Source organism: Papaver somniferum, chromosome 3 (genome assembly GCF_003573695.1).
Source record: "Papaver somniferum cultivar HN1 chromosome 3, ASM357369v1, whole genome shotgun sequence".
Taxonomy (NCBI): Eukaryota; Viridiplantae; Streptophyta; class Magnoliopsida; order Ranunculales; family Papaveraceae; genus Papaver; species Papaver somniferum.
Genome location: NC_039360.1, coordinates 77,661,332 through 77,682,738, shown reverse-complemented (window position 1 = coordinate 77,682,738; position 21,407 = coordinate 77,661,332). Strand labels below are relative to the sequence as shown.

Sequence of the window (21,407 nt, the reverse complement as noted above, 5' to 3'; positions counted from 1 at the left end):
CCTATGCAGACTAGAGCCCAACACCTCGAAATACGCACCCCAAAGGTGGCATGCCACACGACCGTTAAACCTCTTTACGGCAATATGTTTCTGTCGCAAATCGATCACGACCACTCATCTTTACCGGTCAAGTTGAGTGGCCAAGATCGAATATTTGTGGGACCGAGAGGGGCAGACATGCACATCAGTGAGCCATCTTCACGCACACTCGATCGACTCGTTCAAAAATAGCGCCTCTGCTTGGATTCGACCAAGCCAAAGAGGGATGTTTGCGCACCTTTTAAAAAAACCTAAATTCCATCAACGGGAGAAAATATGTGTCGTAAATCATCTCGTTCGTCCAACTTTGGCAGCTTGGTCGGATAGTTTAGATTAAAAATTAGGCGATCAACGAAGCGCCTCAATGATCACCGTCTGCCACTCTGCCATAGGGAGTGATCGACCAGAGGGTGGCCCGCCCATGCAGCCTCCAAACGATCACTCGAAGATGGTTGGGCGTGTTTCTATTTTAAGACGCTTGATCCGCGAGTTATTCAATCAAGCTTTAAAACAGCGATGCTTCATGCATATCGATTGCTTTGAGGTGCTTGCTTAAAAACGATGCATTACATGCATCGAGCATGCATGATATTTTATGAATATCAATCCCATAAATAACTTAGTTATTTAACCTAATAGCACCGTATGCTATTTCTTGCGGCGGGTCCCACGACTTGACCCGCTCGTTCGATACATCAAACATGTCACAAACTGGGGGAAACATACTGGGGTATTGGTCTGGCGGTTTACAGCGTGTGACGTGCAACGCCCCCATTACGAGAGCGTTGGTCCATACAAATTTCTAAGCGAAATATTGAGTGCGGTTGTTGTACCCCCGCTTTTTCAATTGGTATCAGAGCAGGCAAACACGTTCAAGACCTTACAAGTCTGTATTTGTAGCGATCTGACTCTATGGACAAGAGTACTATCTCTGATAAACGCGTCACCAGAAATAAAAGTTCTGTCTCGTCTATTTCTATTAAAGAAAAGAATCTTCAATCTCAAATATAAACGAACCCTGTGTTCAAACTAGATAGACAGGATCCGACATGTGTTGTCCCGATTATCCTTCAAAAGAGTCTATCTCTCTAAATGAATGGGAAACAGCTGAAAAGAGTAATTTCATTCTAAATCTTGTTAGAATCCAAGCTGATAGATTTAATCGGTTGAAACATCATGTTGAGGTTCTCCTTGGTGTTGTAAGGAACTGCAAATTCAAAGAAAATACTGAAGATCATTCTTCACGTATATCTCTTGAGGATAGCCTCAACAAGGATGCTTTGGAAATTGAACGTCGCTTGAGTAAACTCTCTATTCAAGGATGCTCTAAGAATTCCAACATATCAAGTACTTCTGCTACGACTGAAAATGTTCCAGCTCCAGAAGTAAAATCGGAATCCCTTCCAATCAGAAAAGATGTGTTAGTTTCCTCTAATCAAGGATGTTCTACATCACATGGAAGGAAAAAATCTCCTAACGAGACTGTTAAAATTGTACTGTCTAATCACTCGTGTGATCAGAAAGTATGCCTCTTTTGTGAGCAAAAGGTTCTGTTAAACAAAAGGGAAACTCTAGGTTGAGAAAAAGTTCTTTGTTCGACCTCAACACACCTTGGACTTAATCTCAAAGGTCTAGCTGACATTCGTATGTCTAAACCAACTGGTTTTTACCCTGTGTATGCTACCAGGAAAGTCAGTTCAATGAGTTCCTCAAATGTTCAGAAGCAAAACAGGCATCTTAACAAAAACCTTCAGAGAAAAAATCAGAAATTTTCCTCATTCAAAAAGGGAGATAATGATTCAGTTGATGTGAGCAAGGTATCAGAAGAAAAGTGCATAGATGGTGATAACCTAAAGAAGTTAATTGAAGGTTGTAAAGAAACTGTCAACAGGCTGTCAACTTTATCTAGGGAAAATTCTTCAGGTAAAAATCAATGCTATGAGTCATGTTTTGATCACAGTAAATTTTATGACAACTTTTCACATCATAACGGTTTTTCTCCAAAGTCTCGAAGGAATAAAGATAATCAAAAACATATTTCATTTAATGAGCTAAAGGCTCATACTTGTGTTAATTAATCACAAGGTTGAAATCTCACTCACAAAAATCCTGGCTGAGTGAAAATTGATGAGGTATATTTATTGACAAAGTGTCTCTGTTCATCCAGCTAATCTCTTATTGTTCTTAGATGGATTGACAGTTAACACTTTTAAATGAGTATTTTCTGTTTGTTCTTTCGTTGGTTAGTAATATTATTTGTGCCTTATGACTTCTAAAGCTAAGAAGTATGGACTCTTCTAAACAACAAAGTGTTGTGTAAACCTTCTTCAAACAACCCTTTTGGGATTTCGAGGATCCTTTCTCTTACGGGTACACGTACGGTTTCGAGACTCTTTCTCACTAACCGATCTTGAAAACTCTAAGTCCTTCTGAACTTGTTTATATACCTTTCATATTGATTTGAATTTTCTCACTCTAGGCTTCATATTATCAATGGCTTATTGTTCTTGGGATTCACCTGAAGACTTCGTTGATGATGCGGTATATTTCAAATTCGATGAAAATAAGGAAACCTTTGTTGAAGTTGAAGGATCTTTTCCTCAATCTCCTGATTCCTTCTCAGATATTGATGAGGTTGAAGAGATTTCAGCTGAAGTAGTTCTGGACTTCCTCAATTACTTTTAGGATGCAAAAAAACAACTTGTTGATACAATGAAGTGTCTTGATGTGGTAAGAACTGAGTTGAAAAAGGTTAGCTCTGACCTTATTCTTATGAAAACCCGTGTTAAAGAACTTCTCAATAAGGATATCCACTCTGAAGATGCAGAGGATGCTGTTGTTCACAAGTTCAAAATCCTCAAGACTCATGAGGATCCAGAATCGTCTATTTGACTTCAGTTCGTGTTCAGCTTTGGCATAGGAGTCTGGTTTTTATTTTTTTAGCTTGTTGGATTAATTTGTCTAGTAAATCTTCTATTTTTTGTTTGTTTATAAGAATAACTAGAGTTTGGAATTGCCATTATTGTGACTACACATAGCTATGTCCAACATTTTCATCTTCATGTTTTAGGTTTATTTGTTTAAATTCTAAAATTATTTGGAAGATGATTTTTGCAGTATTAATCTTTATGGTTTTATATTGCAATTTGTTAGGGAATATGTGTGCTTGCGTCCGTGAACTATGATGGTCCCATACCTTGTCAAAAGTTAAGTCTTTCATATGTCGATATGCATGTATTGATAAAAGAATGAATGAACTTTTGACAATACAAAAGTTAATCCTATTATGTCATTTATTGATGGAAGATAGGTTAAAATCTTTTGTTTACAAGGATTATGTCTATTGTATGTGTGAATAGTGATGGAAAATAAAATGAATCCTTGTGTATTCCGCAGTATTGATCTTCTCTGATCCATATTTTTATGTTTATACTGTGAGGCTCCGTAAGTTCTCTTATGTCGAGCATGGCCAATTAAATTCATCACTTTTTGTGGTTAATTTGATTATATATTTCCGATTAGATTAATTATGGGTTCTCTTGTGATTAATCTAATTGAGTATTTTGGATTCAAATTCATATTTGTATGTGATTTTTTTATGTCCAAAGAAATCCTTATTTTCTTTTGAAATTAAGGTCGCTCTTGTTGTTTTTTCGGGAATGACATAATATGGGGGAGAGTTCTTAATTGAACTTGTGCTTAATTGCCAAATCTTTGTGGGGAGTGCGTCTGTGGAATATTATAGGGGTTATCTTGTATCTTTATAAACTCCTTGATGAAAGTATTTAGCTTCGGCTATATGATTGCATCAAAATAAGTTGATATGTGCTTTCTTTTGGCCATGAAATGTCTCTTTTGGAAATTTCATTAGGATCCCGTTATCGTACCTTTGCCAATTTTATTGACAAAAAGGGGGAGAATTAATATGTAGTTCACACTACAAATACATATGGTTTTCGGATCATTATGTAAGGGGGAGTGGTTTCCATGTGAGATGGAGTATTGACTAAGGGGGAGTGATACATATCACCATAATATTGTTGTCGAAGTTGTGATATAATTGAACTTTGATACTGTATAATGATACTATGAAACTATATAACAATGATTGAGAATACTTGTTTTCTCATTGTTATAGCTAGGTATTTTCAACAACGATGATGCTGAACTTACAACCTTTGGGATCATTGGACTACTTGGAACTGACGAAGATTTCGAGTAATGTTGAAGATTAGGCATGTGGAATAGGAGCTACAAAAGTTAATTCATTTATTTTTTTATTCCATATGTATTGATAGTTTTGTTACTAAAATTGACAAAGGGGGAGATTGTTAGAGCACTGCTCGGTCGAACTCGCATGCGTTGTTATCTCAAGCATGTTTGTCAATTTTAGTGATCAAAATTATAAGTTTTGATTTCTAGTCTACTATAGCTAAGTCTCGGACTAGGATAGTAAGTGTAGTTGAGCTCAAGAACTCCATGGAAATCATCATACAAGACGAATAACTACTCAAGGAATTGGTGGAACTTCATCGACTAAAAGGTATGTGGAGACTTGAACTTATCTGTCACTCAAAAGTCTATCTACTCTATCTCCTATTTTGAGACTAAAGTCGTTTTGCTATATAGACTTTGATTATACACATTTGCAATTTCGAGTAGAGTTTATCTCGCTTATTTATTTCTTGAAATACGTGTTGGTAAGCTTTCGCTTTGGCCAAGTTCATCTTTACCTAGTGACGAAAGTCATGTTATGTTTCAATCACTTTGAAAATGGCTTTGACAAAAAATGGTTTGTGAATAACAACTATATAACGTCCTCTAAGAATGTTTCAATGATTGAAATGCGAGTTTAGATTATATAACCATTGTGTGGCAACACATATATGTATAAGTCCTTATTCCTTGAACCAAAGTATGTGTACTTTTTTATCAGGAAAACCGGAACAAGAGCTGTGAACTCAGCCGCGAACCCAATCTGCGAACTGGCGGAGGTTCTCATCCCGAGAATATCTGCTGGAGTTTGTGAACTCCTTCTGGGAACTTAAGTCCGCGAACTAAGTCCGCGTACTTGAGTTGGTTATATCTAAAGACGATTATTTGTGAACTTATATTTATATTAACTAAGGAATGCATTTTGCAAACCGTGGCTATAAAGTTCATGAATCGATTCGAGTGAATCAAATCGTTTTTGCTTCAATTGTGTCTTGTATACTTCTATAAGATTTATATAATTGAACGACTCTCTAACTAGTTCATTTGAGTCATTTGAACTAGTTATGGTGAAGAAGAATATGGTTGATATGAAAGTGCTCATATGGCTAACCATTTGGTTAACTACTGTTGAACCAACAAATGTACATGTTTGGGTACGGTTACACAAACGTAAAATCGTGCATTTCATTTGTGTGTAACAAGCTAAGTTTTCGATCCAACGGTTGAAAGATATTAGCTTGAATCTAAACAGTTTTTCATCTAACGGTGAATATTGAATGCTTTGTTACTAAGCTAACATTGATTTCAAACCATGACTTGAAAGACTATATAAGGGAGAACTATATCAACTGGGAAACCTAATCCCCATACCTCCTGTGTGATACTAGTTGTATTAGCTAGAGTCGATTCTCCTTTAACCTTAGGTTTCTTCTTGAAAACCAGGTTAACGACCTAAAGACTTCATTGGGATTGTGAAGCCAGACCGATACTACTTTCTTGTAGTTGTGTGATCTGATCTTTCTGATTCTATCGTGTTGAGTACAATCGTAACGATTGGCTTGAGATTAATATCTCCGATAGGCAAGATATAAAAGTAGTCACACATCTTCGTCTCATCGTTTGTGATTCCACAATATCTTCTTTCTCCGCGTTGATTAAGATTATTGCGAGGTAATTGATAATACTAGGCTGTTCTTCGGGAATATAAGTCTGGATTATCAATTGGTTCCTGTTCACCTTGATTTATCAAAAGACGGAACAAAACTCGTAGGTATTTATGTGGGAGACAGATTTATCTATTATTGTAGACTTTTCTATGTGATACAGATTTGTTTATGAAAGTCTTCGACTTTGGGTCGTAGTAACTCTTAGTTGTGGGTGAGATCAGCTAAGGGAATCAAGTGCGTAGTATCCTGCCGGGATCAGAGACGTAAGGAGCGCAAATTTACCTTGGATCAGTGTGAGATTGATTGGGGTTCAACTACAATCTATACAGGAGTTAGTTTGTAGTAGTCTAGTGTCTGTAGCGGCTTAATACAGTGTGTGTTCAATCTGGACTAGGTCCCGGGGTTTTTCTGCATTTGCGGTTTCCTCGTTAACAAAATTCTGGTGTCTATGTTATTTCTTTTCCACATTATATTTTGTTATATAATTGAAATATCACAGGTTGTGCGTTTGAATCAATCAATTAGAATATCCAACCTTTGGTTGTTGATTGAAATTGATTGATAATTGAACATTGGTCTTTGGTACCGTTCAAGTGATTTCTCTTGTATTCAATTAGACTCACAAATTTTTATTTGCTTGAGTAAGAATTGAATCAAGAAAGAGAGATATAACTCTTTGATATACTTTATTAAGATTGAGTATAGTTGATTCTCTTGAAAGTATATTGGAGTCAGTCCATACAGATTGCTAAGCGAAATATTGGGTGTGGTTGTTGTACCCCCGCTTTTTCATTTAGGCTTAAGGAAGATGCATATTGAATTTCAGCGCTTTAGTCTCAGTGAAACCACTTCGATTATCAAACCCTAATTCTGCAGTCATTTTCCCGCCAAAATTCGAAATTCAAACGAAGTAGATGACTGCCCTTATCCAAACCCAACGTTCCTTTAGCAATTTGGGGTACATTTAACAATTCTTAGGGTGCGATTAGCAATTTGTGGGGTACAAAGAGTATTTTTGGGCTGTAAATAGTGAAAAACTCCTAGGTGCCTTTATCAACTCTTCTAGGACATTTATGGGGGTGCTCTTATCCAATGTTGGGTGCCTTTAGTACTTTTCTGAAGTCCAAAAACCAGTTTTCGAGCTGATTTCTCCATAAGAACTTATTTCCTTGAAAAGACTTAGAACAAGTTTATTAGCAATAAAATGGGGCATAGTTAATGTAATTATGGGTGAAAAAACGTCACACTTACGTGCTTATCATTGACCTTAACATTTTTCCCTTTCCTGATATCTAGCTTTGCTTGGGTTATCAAGTTCCCAACTCGTCTTCTCTGTTTCCATTTTAAACAACAAACATTTAACAAACAATGCTAAAACAAACAAAACCGTAATTGAGTAACAATACACACGCTAGGTATTCGAGAGTTGTATCTTTGTCCTGTATCTGGGGACTCTCATCTACTCGTATCACTCGAGTATGAAAAACATTGAGGTGCCATGATATGTAACCCGAAATTGCCTCATCATCTGTTCTCAATCGACCATCCATAGCATGTCCGTTGAACCTTATGTCTTCCTAATATTCACATGATGGTAAAGGTTCGTGAACAATCTCAATATCATTATCCAATGATTCTGTTTTTTTCTCATTTATTTTAAACTTCTTGTGCCCCTTTGGTATTTTTGTACATATCCGCATTGTCTTGTGACTCTCGCCGGCTTGTACATTGCATATCCTTTTGGGTGAAACAACCCAAAATAATGAGCTTTCTCTTCACACCCAATCATCTTTCCTTTTCCTTTGGCCAAATCCTTCTTGTAAGGGTCAAAGACAACATCTTCCATCGTCAAGTTGTCAAACTGGCGTCTCAACTTCAGATAAATCACATCTTGGGACTTTTCCTTATTGTTGTAGGTGTACATGTCCCCATAAAAGTGACCGTCTCACTCATTGTTCACAAAACCCCTTTCAGCAAATATTTGGAAGTGTAAATATATCCACACCTACAGAAAAGCCATATTCCCTCCGATTTGGTTCCTTTCAGCCATAAAATCCTTTCTTAACTCGTTCAACGAGTGTGCAAGGATGACAGTGCCCCAAGAGTATTCGTGAATCTTTTCAAATGGTTCCGACAACTGAATAAAGTTTGTGTTCACACGGGCACCGGAAATTTCGGGAAAGATAACAGATCCCGGGATGTAGAGGACATACGCATTGGCCGTGGCGAAGATACGTTCCTTAGTCACATTTTTTCCATCAGCACAAACTTTTTTTGTTCCACTAAAGAGTTCCATCAACTTCGAGAGATGGAATATCCTCTGCTTTGATTTTCCTACTAGCATATGTGACTTGGTCATCTCCTCATCCCATTGGAACACATTCTTGGTGAACGCGTAAATCTTGTCCCAGTCAAGCTCTTGCACGTATTCTTTGTGCTTCACGGCTTCACCATCTATGCTTAACCCGGTAATAAACTTTGCATCATTTGGATTTATCGTCATTTCGCCAAAATAAAAATGCAAAGTATCCGTTTCCCCGTAGTATCTCTCGTTAAAGGCAGAACAAAGAGGTTTGTCGTAACCAAGATCCAAATTGTCGACCATAGGCAATAACCCCGTAGATTTGACTAGCTTGACTACTTACTCAACTTCTCCAACGGTTGGTTCCAGTCCTTCTAGTGGACAATTCTTCATCATACTCACTGACGTTTCTGGCTTCATACGACGAACGACATCCTTGTAATCCTATAAAAAAAAAAACAAATCCGATGGACAATAATCAAAACACTACACAAATTATAATTTTTATGTCACATAGCATAAGGTTTAGGTAGTTACTATGGTATGGCAGACGACAGCGGCCCAACTCTCTTTGTACCCCCATAACAAATTTCCTCAATCACCGGGTAACCCATAAACGGTATCAGTAGGGTCGCGAGGAAACATCTTCAGTGGGTCAGGCATGTGGCTTACTTTTTTCTTTTTTGGAGCATCCGTCTTACCTTGTTCTTGAGCGTATCCTCCTTGGACCTGTTGTTGAACTTCTCCTCCTTGGACTTGTTTTTGCACTTGTTCTTGAAATTCTCCAATCTCTTCATCAAATTCATTATCACTTTCTTCTCCATCACCTTCCTTGCCACCACTTTCTTCTTCATTGATCTCCTTGCCACCACTTTCTTTTTCATTAACTTCCTCCTCAACACTTTCTTCTTCAGCAACTTATTTATCACCACCTCCTTCTTCAGTAGGTGTGTCGAAATCAGATTCTTCTTGTATTGGTTGCTCCGCTTGAGGTGGTGGGTCATTGATGCAGATCGCTTTGGATTTACTCCCCGAGCCCCTTCGTTGGTAATCATTTAAATTTGACCACCCTCTCGACGAGGTCTCAAACTCGGAGGAGAATCAAAGTCATTTTCCTCTTATATTTATTTTCGGCTTGCTTTTGTTGCTCGCCCTTGTTTGGCCTGTAGAATACGAAGATAAGTGACAAACAACAATGGAATTGAACGCATAATTTAGAATTAAAGGTATACAATCGGTTTACTCGATACACATATACAACCCGATTCCTAACATAACACATCAACAATCGGTTTATTTAAGTGCTCATGTAATCCGATTCTAAAAAAATAAAAGATACGGAAAAATTGGACATTTTTTCTTACAAGAATCGGTTTACTCGACACACATGTAAAATTCGATTCTAGCATTACACATCAATAATTTGTTTTTATAAGTGCTCATGTAATCCGATTAAGGGCTAAGCAGATAACAATTCAAAGGCTACACAATCGGTTTTTATGGACACATATGTAACCCGATTCTAATGAAAAAAAGTTACATAAAAACGGTTATCCCTCCAGTTACTGAAACGGTCTATGTGGACATTAACATTGCCCGAGTCTGGTCCAAATTTTTCGAACCAGACAACACACGCAGCACAATCGGGGTATGTGGACATGAACATCAACCGTTTCTAAACACAATCGATTCACAAATACATTAACATCGTCTGATTCTGGGAAACTAGGAAATTTTTTGTTTATGAGCGATTGCATGTTACTAAAACCTAGTTTAGAGAATTGGGTAGATAGAAAAGTACCTGATTCGACCCATTTCCTCCTCTTGTGCGATCAAAGATGGTTCGTCTTCCTCAACCGTTTTCTTCGTTTTGTTTCGAATCGCTTCGACAATTCCGGGACTATTCTCACTAGGAAATTTCCTGTTAGTAGGATGCTTCACTCTTGTTTGATTCGTCATTTTATAGAAGAAAGAAACGATTAATCGTTTTATCGTTTCTGGATCGTCGATAATCGACGATGTTTTAGGTTCACAAAAATGAAAAAAGAGGGAGAAGAAAAAGAGAAGAGAAGAATCAGTTTATGAGGGGATGCAAATGAAAATATGATTTTGTTTTGAAGTTTTATTATTAAGAGTTAATAGGGGTAAATTGTTAGTATTAATATTTTTAGAGGGTAAATTGGTAGTTTCAGCAAATTTAGACACCCTCATAGCCTTCTCCATTGGGTGGATGTCGAAATCTATATGCCCCAAATAATGACACTAGGCCCCAAACTAGCCAGGTTAAGTAGAGCACTGAGATTTTTTTTGCATGTTGCTCACTAGGACTAGATACCGATTCCTAATTCCTTCGCTGCTACGTACCCCACTACCCCTACGGAAGAACGATCTACAGTAGAAACTCCGTTAATTAATACTCGATTATTTAATAAAATCTCTTAGATAATATTTTTAGCCGGTCCGAATCGATGACAACATGTCAAATTAATAATTCGCTAAAATTACAAATTAATACATTTTTGATTACTTATGTAGACTCATATGAAATATAAATTAATAATCCACTATATATTCAATACACTACTGTTTTATGAAGATTTCTACAAAAACAAATCAGTTGTCTTCTGTTTTTTGTTAAAATTAATAACACTAAACTAATTTTTCTTATCATAGTAAGAATTTCTAGTGTTGTTTCTCATAGCCCAGTGAGAAATTATCTAATGTGATTGTCGCTTTAACAACCTCGTTTCATGAAAGGGGATCTATTGTAGAACTTTCATGATCTTTTTTCCCGTCTTTATCGGTTCCCGCAACGCTCTCTCATATTTCTTCATCCGGCAACAATTGCTTAACTTCATTTTCATCCAAATATTCACGACATACTGACATTCACTAGATTGCGATAACCCAACTTTTCGATCAAATTTTGTAAGTCTTGACTGATATCACAGTCTAACTGTTCATCAGAATTGTCTAAACCTATGTTTTTTGTAGATCAAAATGAAATTTATCTATAAGTTAATAAAATATTACTGTACGTATATTAATTGGGGAAATTAGGCTCAGGCCCAACCCATGGATAACCCATAATATGAGGCCCTTAATTAAAAAAAGTTTAAATCTAGGCCCCGAGTTTTTAAAAGACCTTGATACCCTTATGCATATTGTCAAGCCCATAATTAAATAAAATTTAAATCTAGGCCCAAAATTATTAAATCTAGGCCCGAAATTATCAAAATACAGTGCGAAGGTGTAAACAGAAGTTACACATGCATATGGCATGTGTAACCAGAAGTTACACATCCTTATGATATGTGTAATGCAAAGTTACACTTGTATATATATGCAAATAAATAGACATAAAAAAAAACACAAAAAAAAAAGTTATTACTTTAATATTCATTTACAATAATTTCTTAGCATGTGTAACTAGAAGTTACACACGCATCTGTTTAGTGTAATTGAGAGTTACATATGTGTCTATCTAGTGTAACTGAGAGTTACACATGCATCTGACTTGTGTATTCAGCGTCAACTCCAGTTCCAGCGAGACCATTACCACGTTTAAGCAATTAGCTTTTATGAAGTTATCTAAAACCTGAAATATAACAACAAGCAATCAGTATTTATACGATTAAAATGAACAGTACATAAAACAATGTATATTTCAGTTTCACAAGCATCTGATTAGTGTAGCTAGCGGTTACACATGCATCTGAATTGTGTAACTGAGAGTTACACATGCATATAACATGTGTAACTAGGAGATACACATTCATCTGGCTAGTGTAGCTAGCAGTTACACATGCATATGACTAGTGTAACTAGGAGTTACACATACATATTGATATGTGTACCCAAAATCAGTATGTGTAAGTAAAAGTTACACATCTAAGTAGAAACTACACATCTAATTTGCATGTGTAACTGGTATCTACACATCTAATTAGCATGTGTAACTAATAGTTACACATGCATCTCACTTGTGTAACTAAGAGTTACACATGTATCTAATCAGTCTAATAATCAGTATTATCCTACCATTCTGTAATCTGGAGATAATGCATCATTATTATACATTGTTTGAGGCATGTAATTGAGATCTAAAATGTGGTTTTCAAGAATTATCATCTCATATGAAGGACAAATGATTAAGTCAACAGGGTTGAGCTTTTACCTCTGAGGTGGCAACGACACACTATTCCCAGATATATGAATCCCATGCTTCTTATGAAACAATTCATCACCCTGAAAATTGCAGCACAGTAGTCAGTACCAGACAATACAAGATCCCTAAAATTTTCAAAGTGAAAACCAAAATCAATATCCGAATGTAAAAGCAATTCAGCACAAGAAACATATTCATCAAGCTCGCAAATGGAAATCAAAACATGTATGCAACATATAATGCGCATCAGAAACTCTTGGCGGCATATTATCCATCAAAATTTAACAGCAAAAAGTATATAACAAAGGCATATCCTCACCTTAGCTCCAACTCCAACACCACCACCACCACCGGCTCCAAAACCTGCACATATACCACCACCGCCACTTATTAGCCAGAGGAGATCCTTCATACAAAGAATTTCACTAACACAATAATGTTACTCAAGATGAACACGCTAACTGAAACAGATCCTGCACATATACCACCACCATATGTTTCACTGTCTGAAATTCAGCATAGTTAACAACAGACTATGAAGCCACGCATGTAATATCTTGACTCTTAACTACCACACTGTAAAACAAGTTTCATATGTGTAACTAAGAGTTACACATGCTATATGCATGTGTAACTAGAAGTTACACATTCATATGACTTATGTACTAGGAGTTAAACATCCGCATATTAAGGGTTACAGAGCTAATCCCAATGAAGAATAAGAAATGCATGACCAGGCTTAGTTATCGCAGAATTATTAACCTTGGGAAGCTCTATAAGCTTAATGAGACATAACTTACACCATAAACACCATAAACATTAACACTAGCTCTCTCCCTATCTTGTATTACCATGTGAATACCAGCACTAGGTCCAAATAAAAACATCCTCTCTAAAATTAACATAACCATCACCATGAATTACTTCAACAGCTACACAGACACAAGTGTTCAAGGCCATGTTCAATATGCAGTCACCAAAAGCTTTAAATGTAAATTTTTTTTTGCATATGTTGCAACTAGTTACATCCTATGTTACTGTAACATCATTTATAACCAAAACAGACATGCAATCATAGTGTGTTAAACCGTTCTTATCTCCTATGCGATACAAATCCTCCTATTCAACCAAAATACTGAAAAACTTTGCATAAGCAAACAGTTTTTGAGCAGCACAAACCTCATATGAACGTTGTTTCCCAGCAACCAAAAGTTACACCTGCACTTCGATGCAACATTCATTTTCACAAGTAAAACAAAATTTGCAAAATACATGCTATAGCACACAACAGTTCAGAACAATCCCATCAGTTTTTTACACCAAACACCATAACTGGACATATCACATTCCTTATGAACACTAACCTGATCCCAAAAAAATTTCTACCACATATACATGGATATAACACATACATTTTCCCAAAATTTCACAGCAACGTAACGGTTGGAATTTTAATTATAACTGATTCTCTATGTTTTTCTCAGGCTGGATTCCTACGGACACATCTGACAAAGTCAGTTGGTTGGAGTACTTCTGAAACTCCAATTCAAGTGAAATTTTTACAGCGAACTCTTCACCTAAATGGGTTACTTCCATTAAAATTTCAAAGAATTCTATGTAGTATAACTAAAGAATTTCAGGTTTTCAGAACTGTTGAATTACAAAAAACCTACAGAAACAGTCTCTGAAACACAGGAGTTTAAGTGACGTCTCCTGGTCTGATCCTTCTTAATTTTTGGTCGAGTTGTGACAACACAGTAACGTATAACATATTCAAAAATCACAAATATCCGATGGTTGGATCTCAGTTTAAGAATCAATCAGTAACTAACTTTTCAGGTGCCAGGAAATAATACTTAATACGAATTTAACCTAAAATCTCCACTTCCTGACCTATTTTTTTTTTAAAGAAAGAACAATTGAAGCTTACACACTAACAGTAGTACTTGATAAAAGCAAGAAATAACTTGCCTTTGACTTGAGCAAGCCTTGAAAATTCCTAGTTTCAGTTGAAACTAAGTCCATTCTGCAGCTTCAATTGCAACCACCTTTAGTTTTAATGCCTGAAATTCAGCATAGTCAACCACAAGCATCTCAATATTGCCTGTCAACATCCACTCCAAACAAATTCAAACTGAATTACCACCTATCCAAGCATCACCAGTAGATGAATAATCAAAAACCTACTCATCAACAGCAGCAGATAGATCGAAACTAGATATAGATACATACAACGATTTTAACGAAGAACAGATCCAAAAATTTTGTTCAAATTTTTTCAAAAAATTTACATTAAAACAACCGAAGTAAGAAGATAATTGTAAATCTAATCTCTGATTTCGATTTAGATAAGATAATTGAGAAGCATCTAAAGATTTAGGTTTATAAAATCCTAATATACTTTTCTGAAGGAAAAAAATCTGAGTTAAATCAACTAAAAACTCTCAATCGAAGCATCATCAGAAAGATAGGAGGATACTTACCTGTATACTTAGCTTGTTGATGAATTTGTATTGAAGCTGCAGATCAACTATTGAATAAAACCTAATCGGAAATGATTTCTGCTGCTTCGAATCGACTGAAAGTTAGATTCGATTCAAAATCTATTAAATCGATACAAAGACTGATTCGTATTAGTAGATTAACTGATGATTACCTGCAAAATCTATCAAATCGTCTCGTCTTCTTCTTCACAGATCTAAAATCGCAGGAGCAGAGAGAGAAGGAGAATGCAGAAGAGAGAGAAAGAGAAATGGGAAATGAAAATATCTACTGAGATTTCTCTTGTATATATAGTGAAGGGTAGTATTGTCGTTATCAAAATTCATAATAATTAATTATGGGCCAGATCTGAAGAAAATTTGATATTTTGAGCCTAGTAATATCATTTTATGAAAGTATGGAGTTGACAATGTATGATCCATTTGGTGGGGCTTCAAAATACTGAACTCATATAGTAGGGGGTTCTAGTATTTTTCACATATTAATTACTATCTCTGTATCGTATTTAGATGTTCGGGTTGAAAAGACCAGAGATCTTAAATGGGTCGGGGTATGATATTTGCTCCATAATCTCAATCTTAACGCAACGTTCAGTCGTGTCATGTGACCATGAAATTTGTTGAGTTTCCGTCTATCGGTCTGAAACATCAAAAAGCAGCATTTGTAGAATAAGAAGTAGAATGTAATTAGATTTCTTGAGCAGTTCTTGAGTTCGTTTTTGTATTTTGACATTTTTAGTAATTACAAAGATAATCCGATTCAACATTATCGTGATGGTCAAATTCATATCCTTCTTATGCATTCTTCTTCTTGCCTACATTAATCTTGCTTTTGCTTCTGAGTCTGATCACAAGGTAATTCCCTCTATAATTAGTTGTTATATTCTAAATTTGTATTTGAACCCTAATTAGCTCAGTGTTTCATAGATCTGTATGTATGTACTTAAATTTATCTGTTTCAAGTTAAAAGGGTTGCAAATTGTAGCAGATTTTTTTGTTTTTGTTTTGATGCAATCCCATGTCAATGTTTGAAGCTCACTGCTTTAGTCTTAAATGTCTTGGTTATTCAGGCTCACAAGGGTTAGGTTTCAAAAATTGTGCTTTACTTACCTTCTTACCAAATGAATTTCTAAGAATCACAATTTATAGAGTTTGAGTTTCAATAAATTTGGAATGTTGGGTGTGGCTTAAACAAAAAAATACATTGCTGAGCAAGTTGCCAAGAGTTTTGAAACATATACAGTTAGGCAAGGAATGAATTTGGATATAGGGGAAAAGGCAACCCATATGAGTTCCTCTTTATGAATTGGTAGTAACTATCGGAGTCAGAAGACTCAGAACTGAATACCCGCTTTATGAATCATAAACTGTTTCCTTTGATTGTCTATTCATGCAGTATCAGGTAGATGCTCCTGTTACTCTTTGGGTAAACAAAGTTGGACCTTATAATAATCCACAAGAAACATACAACTACTACAGTCTTCCCTTTTGCCAGCCACAACCTGGAAATGCTGCTCACAAATGGGGAGGACTTGGAGAGGTTCTTGGTGGAAATGAACTCATTGATAGTCAGATTGAAATAAAATATCAGAGTATGTAAACCTTCTGGTTGTATACTTCTTCCTTCATTTGATAATTTGTGATGGCTAAGGTACAGTGCCAGCAGTAATTCATTATTTGTTTGGACAGAAAATGTTGACAGAAGTTCCATCTGTGAGATTAATTTAGACGCACCGAAGGTAAAGGAGTTCAAGGATGCAATTGAGAGTTCATATTGGTTTGAATTCTTCATGGGTATGCTTGTTACATGGCTTATTGTTTCTTATATTTTGAGTTGCTTTTTTTTTGTTGCTCACTCATTTACTCTTCTTTCTTTTTCATGTGTTGAGACATCTCCAGATGATCTGCCTTTATGGGGTGCGCACCTGTCTTATCCCTGTGTGTTCAAATTTTGAAATCTCTTGGATGGACTTTTATCTAATTCATCATGCAAGCATGTATATCTTCTTCTTGATTAGGTTTCGTTGGTGAACCACATTCCGATAAAAGCAGTGATGACAGCAGGCATATGCTTTATACACATAAGAACATTGTTATTAAATACAATGGAGAGCAGGTTTGTGGCATTTAAAATCCAATGATCAGTAATTGGAGATTTATTTTTGGTTCCCTAGTACTTTTTTCTTCTTCTTAGGAGTTTCCGTATTTGCAGATTATTCATGTTAATCTAACTCAAGAAAGCCCTAAACCACTGGAAGTGGGAAAGGTGATAGACATGACGTATTCAGTGAAGTGGATCCCGACAGATATCACTTTTGCACGGCGATTTGATGTTTACTTGGACTATCCTTTCTTTGAGCATCAGGTTAGTAAGTGACCTAAAGAAACAACTGTCTTTTGGGTATAGCAAGCAGTTACCAGATATCCCTTCCAACCTCTCTTTTAATACTTTGCCTAATACAGAACAAGTAGAAAAATCAGTTTCTACTTTTAAGCATGTATTACCAAAACAAGGTTAATTTGATTTATTCTTTTTGTCTTTGGAGTTACGTTACAATCTCTTTGAAATTTACTTATTTTTTTTTTATTTTTTTTGATCAGTTCATAGCATTTCATTTAAGACAAGTGACTGTTTGCATGATTTCTTACAAGATAACCAAGTAGAGCAAGAAAATCATAACCAATATTAACAAAGATACAAAATGCAATGAACTGAGAAGAGAAAGATTGAGATACCGCAAAAGTACCAAATGTCATATTCTTATTGATGCAGCAGAGCATTAAATGTGTTCTTTCTATTGCAGATTCATTGGTTCTCAATATTTAATTCTTTCATGATGGTTATCTTTCTCACTGGCTTGGTATCGATGATATTGATGAGAACTCTTCGAAATGATTATGCAAAGTATGCTCGGGAAGATGATGATCTTGAGACTCTGGTGACACTATCTTCTTTGCCTGGTTTCTCATTTTAAAATTTATTTTTATTTGTTAATGTTTTTGTTGGATATGCTTATACTTTTTGGAAAGCCTCTTGAGTAAATGCTAATAGCCAAAATATCGGCGATTACTGCAAAACCATTACATCAGGAAAGAGATGTGAGCGAAGAGTCTGGATGGAAACTTGTCCATGGGGATGTATTCCGCCCTCCGCGCTGTTTGAATCTACTTGCAGCAGTTGTTGGGACAGGTGCTCAGCTTGCCATGCTTGTTCTCCTTGTCATCCTATTGGCAATCATTGGGATGTTATACATCGGGTATGTTTGAAGTGTATTATATTTTCTGAGAATATCATAACATTCTAATTATCTTTCTATCGGTTGGTTTTGTCTCAAAATATGTGGTCATTTTTGGGTAGGCATGAATCAAGAATCAGCCTTCATGAGTTTATTTTGGTGTCACCTCTTTTGATCAGTTGATTTGCAGTCCATGCCATATTGCTTTATATCGACAAACTACATTGTATTTTGTTTCGTTGTATTATTCTGGTAGATTGATGATTGATTCCTTAATATATTTATTTGGACCAGCCGAGGAGCGATTGTCACTACTTTTATAGTATGCTATGCTCTTATGTCATTTATTTCGGGTTATGTGAGTGGTGGGCTGTACTCACGCCATGGTGGTATGTCTAAAAGCCTTGAATTTTTCTCTTTTCCACGTCACATTTGATTTCTCAATGTTAAGAGTACTGCAAGCCCGAAGTTTGTTTTCTGTTTTATAGTGAAATAAGTTTGCTACACTTTATTCATTTTTGTATATCATTTACTCTCGTTGGAACAAAGGATTCAACAAATTCCAGGAAAAAGGAAATCGCCCTATGTTTAGGTCAAAAAAGAGTTTTTTGGGTACAATTTAGAAAACTCATTCTTAAAAAACAAGATGTTGTTAGGTGCTTCCAGTGGATTCAATTCTTTGGTTACTGCAGTATCTGAAATTCAAAAACTGTTTGGGGACTTAAAACCTTTACGTAGTGCCCAAAGTTAAAATCATTGAGCTCACAACTCAGTTTTTTTGTTTTTTTTCCTTTTCTCACTTTAATCTTGAACTTCAGCTAGATGGTTATTTCCGTGGTTTTCTGTTCCCGTTACTTCTTTGCTCTTCTTTTTGTTATCCTTCGAAAGCTTATAGAGGTGGGTCTATGTTTCTCAGGTAAAAGCTGGATTAAGTCAATGATGCTAACAGCATCACTTTTCCCATTTTTGGTCTTTGGTATTGGTTTGTTTCTGAACGCAATTGCTATATCTTATGGATCTCTGTCTGCTATTCCTTTCGGTACCATGGTGGTTGTGTTTGTCATTTGGGCTTTCATCTCCTTCCCTCTGGCACTTCTGGGAACGGTTGTTGGAAGAAACTGGAACGGTGCTCCAAACAATCCCTGCCGTGTAAAGACCATTCCTCGTCCAATCCCTGAAAAAAAATGGTATCTCACGCCCTCTGTTGTGTCTATATTGGGAGGACTGCTTCCTTTTGGCAGCATATTCATCGAGATGTATTTTGTGTTCACATCATTTTGGAACTATAAGGCAAGTCTTAATTTCTTAGATGGTTTGCAAACTTATGTGGCTGTTTCTATACTTTTCAAAATCTTCTCAATATTTGTGAATGTAAATGTCACTGTACCTTTCCGATGGAAGTGATGGTTTCTTGCTTGTTGAACTTGTGAGCAACATGACTGGCATCATGGTCAAACAGGTTAAAAAGCAATAAACTTTTTCCATCCTGATAAATACAGGGGTACTGCTCTCCGTTTATTACAAGCAATTGATCCTTCCATGAGGAGTTAGTAAACTTACTGTGGAGGGACATAGCAGTAGATAAAACTTGAGCATAGTTTGCCCTATTTAATGCTATATATATATATACACACACATATATATATCGTCTAAACTCCATCTACTAATTTTCATGTCTGTTCTTCCGGATGGACCTTTTAATGTCAATTTTGCCTCAGTAATCAATTGTCTCAGTGACAAATGAACTGTATCTGTTTCTGCTTTTCCTTTTTCCTTTTCTTAATCAATTTGACTGAGGCAAAATTGACAAATGAACTGTAATCAATTTTGCCTCAGAGTGATTTCACATGCCTTATATGATCACATGAATACATGATAGTGCAACTCCTTCCTTTCAATATAGATTGTGTAATTCTCTCTCTAATAATGTCTGGCAATATGAGCAACTAGTTTACATCCTAAGATTTTTACGAAAATTAATTCAGAAAATGTTGGACTTCTATATATAAATATATATATTTGTATTTAAAATTTTGAAATCTGCAGCAGAATACTAGACATCAAGTTTAGACAATGTTTGCATCTGTCAATTATGTGTACGCAGAGTAAAACCAAAATGATATATACTGAAATGTGCAAAGATCTGTATATTGAATATGTTTCGAGCAAGACAGAATTTCCAGAAAAAGTGCAACATGGGTTAGATTCTTGTGCACGGAAATGCAATTACATTACACTACCTAGAAATTTTATCTAATTGTCTTCTTCTGATGGCAGGTGTATTACGTCTATGGCTTTATGTTGCTAGTTTTCTTGATTCTCACTATCGTCACTGTATGTGTTACAATTGTGGGAACATACTTCTTGCTCAGTGCTGAGAACTATCACTGGCAATGGACATCATTCTTCTCTGCTGCTTCAACAGCTGTCTACGTATACCTATACTCCATATATTACTATTGCGTGAAGACAAAGATGTCAGGCTTCTTCCAGACCAGCTTCTATTTCGGATACACTATGATGTTCTGTCTCGGTTTAGGAATCCTCTGTGGTGAGTTTAAGTACATCTGGTAGATTTCGTTTTCATCTGGGCAGCATTTAAATGAACTGAAGAAAGAAAGAAAGAAAGTAACCTTGTTAGAGTATCTGCTTAGTCCCTTACTATTATTTCATTTTGTCTTCCACTTAACTATCTGCTTTTTGTGTTTTTATTCTGGTCAGGTGCTGTTTATTATTCTTTATGTTGTCTCTAATGATATTTCTTTCCATCTACATGAAATTTTAGGTGCTGTTGGTTACTTGGGGTCGACTTTATTTGTGAGGAGGATCTACAGAAACATCAAATGCGATTAATAAGAAGAAAACAACCAAAGGTCGTAGTTGCTTTCAGAGTCCAACCATTGAGAGAATATAACAGGTGTTTTTTTGATGAGAAGCTTAGTCGGGAACCAACAAATATATCACGGAAATAGAAATCTTGAAGGAGCTTGAGTGTTAATGTCATTTTTGGTGCACTTGGGAAGGTATTTTTTCTTTCCCCAGCTGTTATTGTGAACCTTTGTTACCTAATTATGGTGCAGTAACTGTTCAAATGTATGGCCAGAGAAGCAATCCTATATGATCAGATTATCTGTACATGTTACATTGTATTTTTGGTAGTATTTGGGTGATCAAATTTCTTCTTTCGTACAAATGTTTCGAACCTGTTTTAGTTAACTAGTCGATTATGATTTTTGCTCTCCGAAGGCCTTATTTTGCTTTCCTGTAACATAATTTTTA

General features: G+C 35.9%; 1 protein-coding gene across 1 annotated transcript; it reads left to right on the top strand.

Annotated features, from left to right (window-relative positions):
• The first annotated feature begins 15,488 nt into the window (after positions 1–15,488).
• Positions 15,489–21,367, top strand: LOC113356572 (transmembrane 9 superfamily member 1-like). The gene is made up of 12 exons (XM_026599744.1): positions 15,489–15,747; positions 16,289–16,484; positions 16,582–16,686; positions 16,792–16,809; positions 16,911–17,008; positions 17,105–17,257; positions 17,697–17,831; positions 17,983–18,149; positions 18,423–18,517; positions 19,045–19,418; positions 20,406–20,679; positions 20,914–21,367. Exons 1-12 carry the CDS (start codon positions 15,667–15,669, stop codon positions 20,979–20,981), a joined length of 1,764 nt encoding a protein of 587 aa, XP_026455529.1. The 5' UTR covers positions 15,489–15,666; the 3' UTR covers positions 20,982–21,367.
• The last annotated feature ends 40 nt before the right edge of the window (positions 21,368–21,407 follow it).

What these genes read in the sequence shown, in the direction of transcription:
- LOC113356572 (XM_026599744.1), top strand. Translation starts at nt 15,667, where the DNA reads ATGGTCAAATTCATATCCTTCTTATGCATTCTTCTTCTTGCCTACATT. An exon ending in TTAAATACAATGGAGAGCAG is followed by an intron (nt 17,009 to 17,104) that starts GTTTGTGGCATT and finishes CCGTATTTGCAG; the next exon opens with ATTATTCATGTTAATCTAAC. An exon ending in ATTGGGATGTTATACATCGG is followed by an intron (nt 18,150 to 18,422) that starts GTATGTTTGAAG and finishes TATTTGGACCAG; the next exon opens with CCGAGGAGCGATTGTCACTA.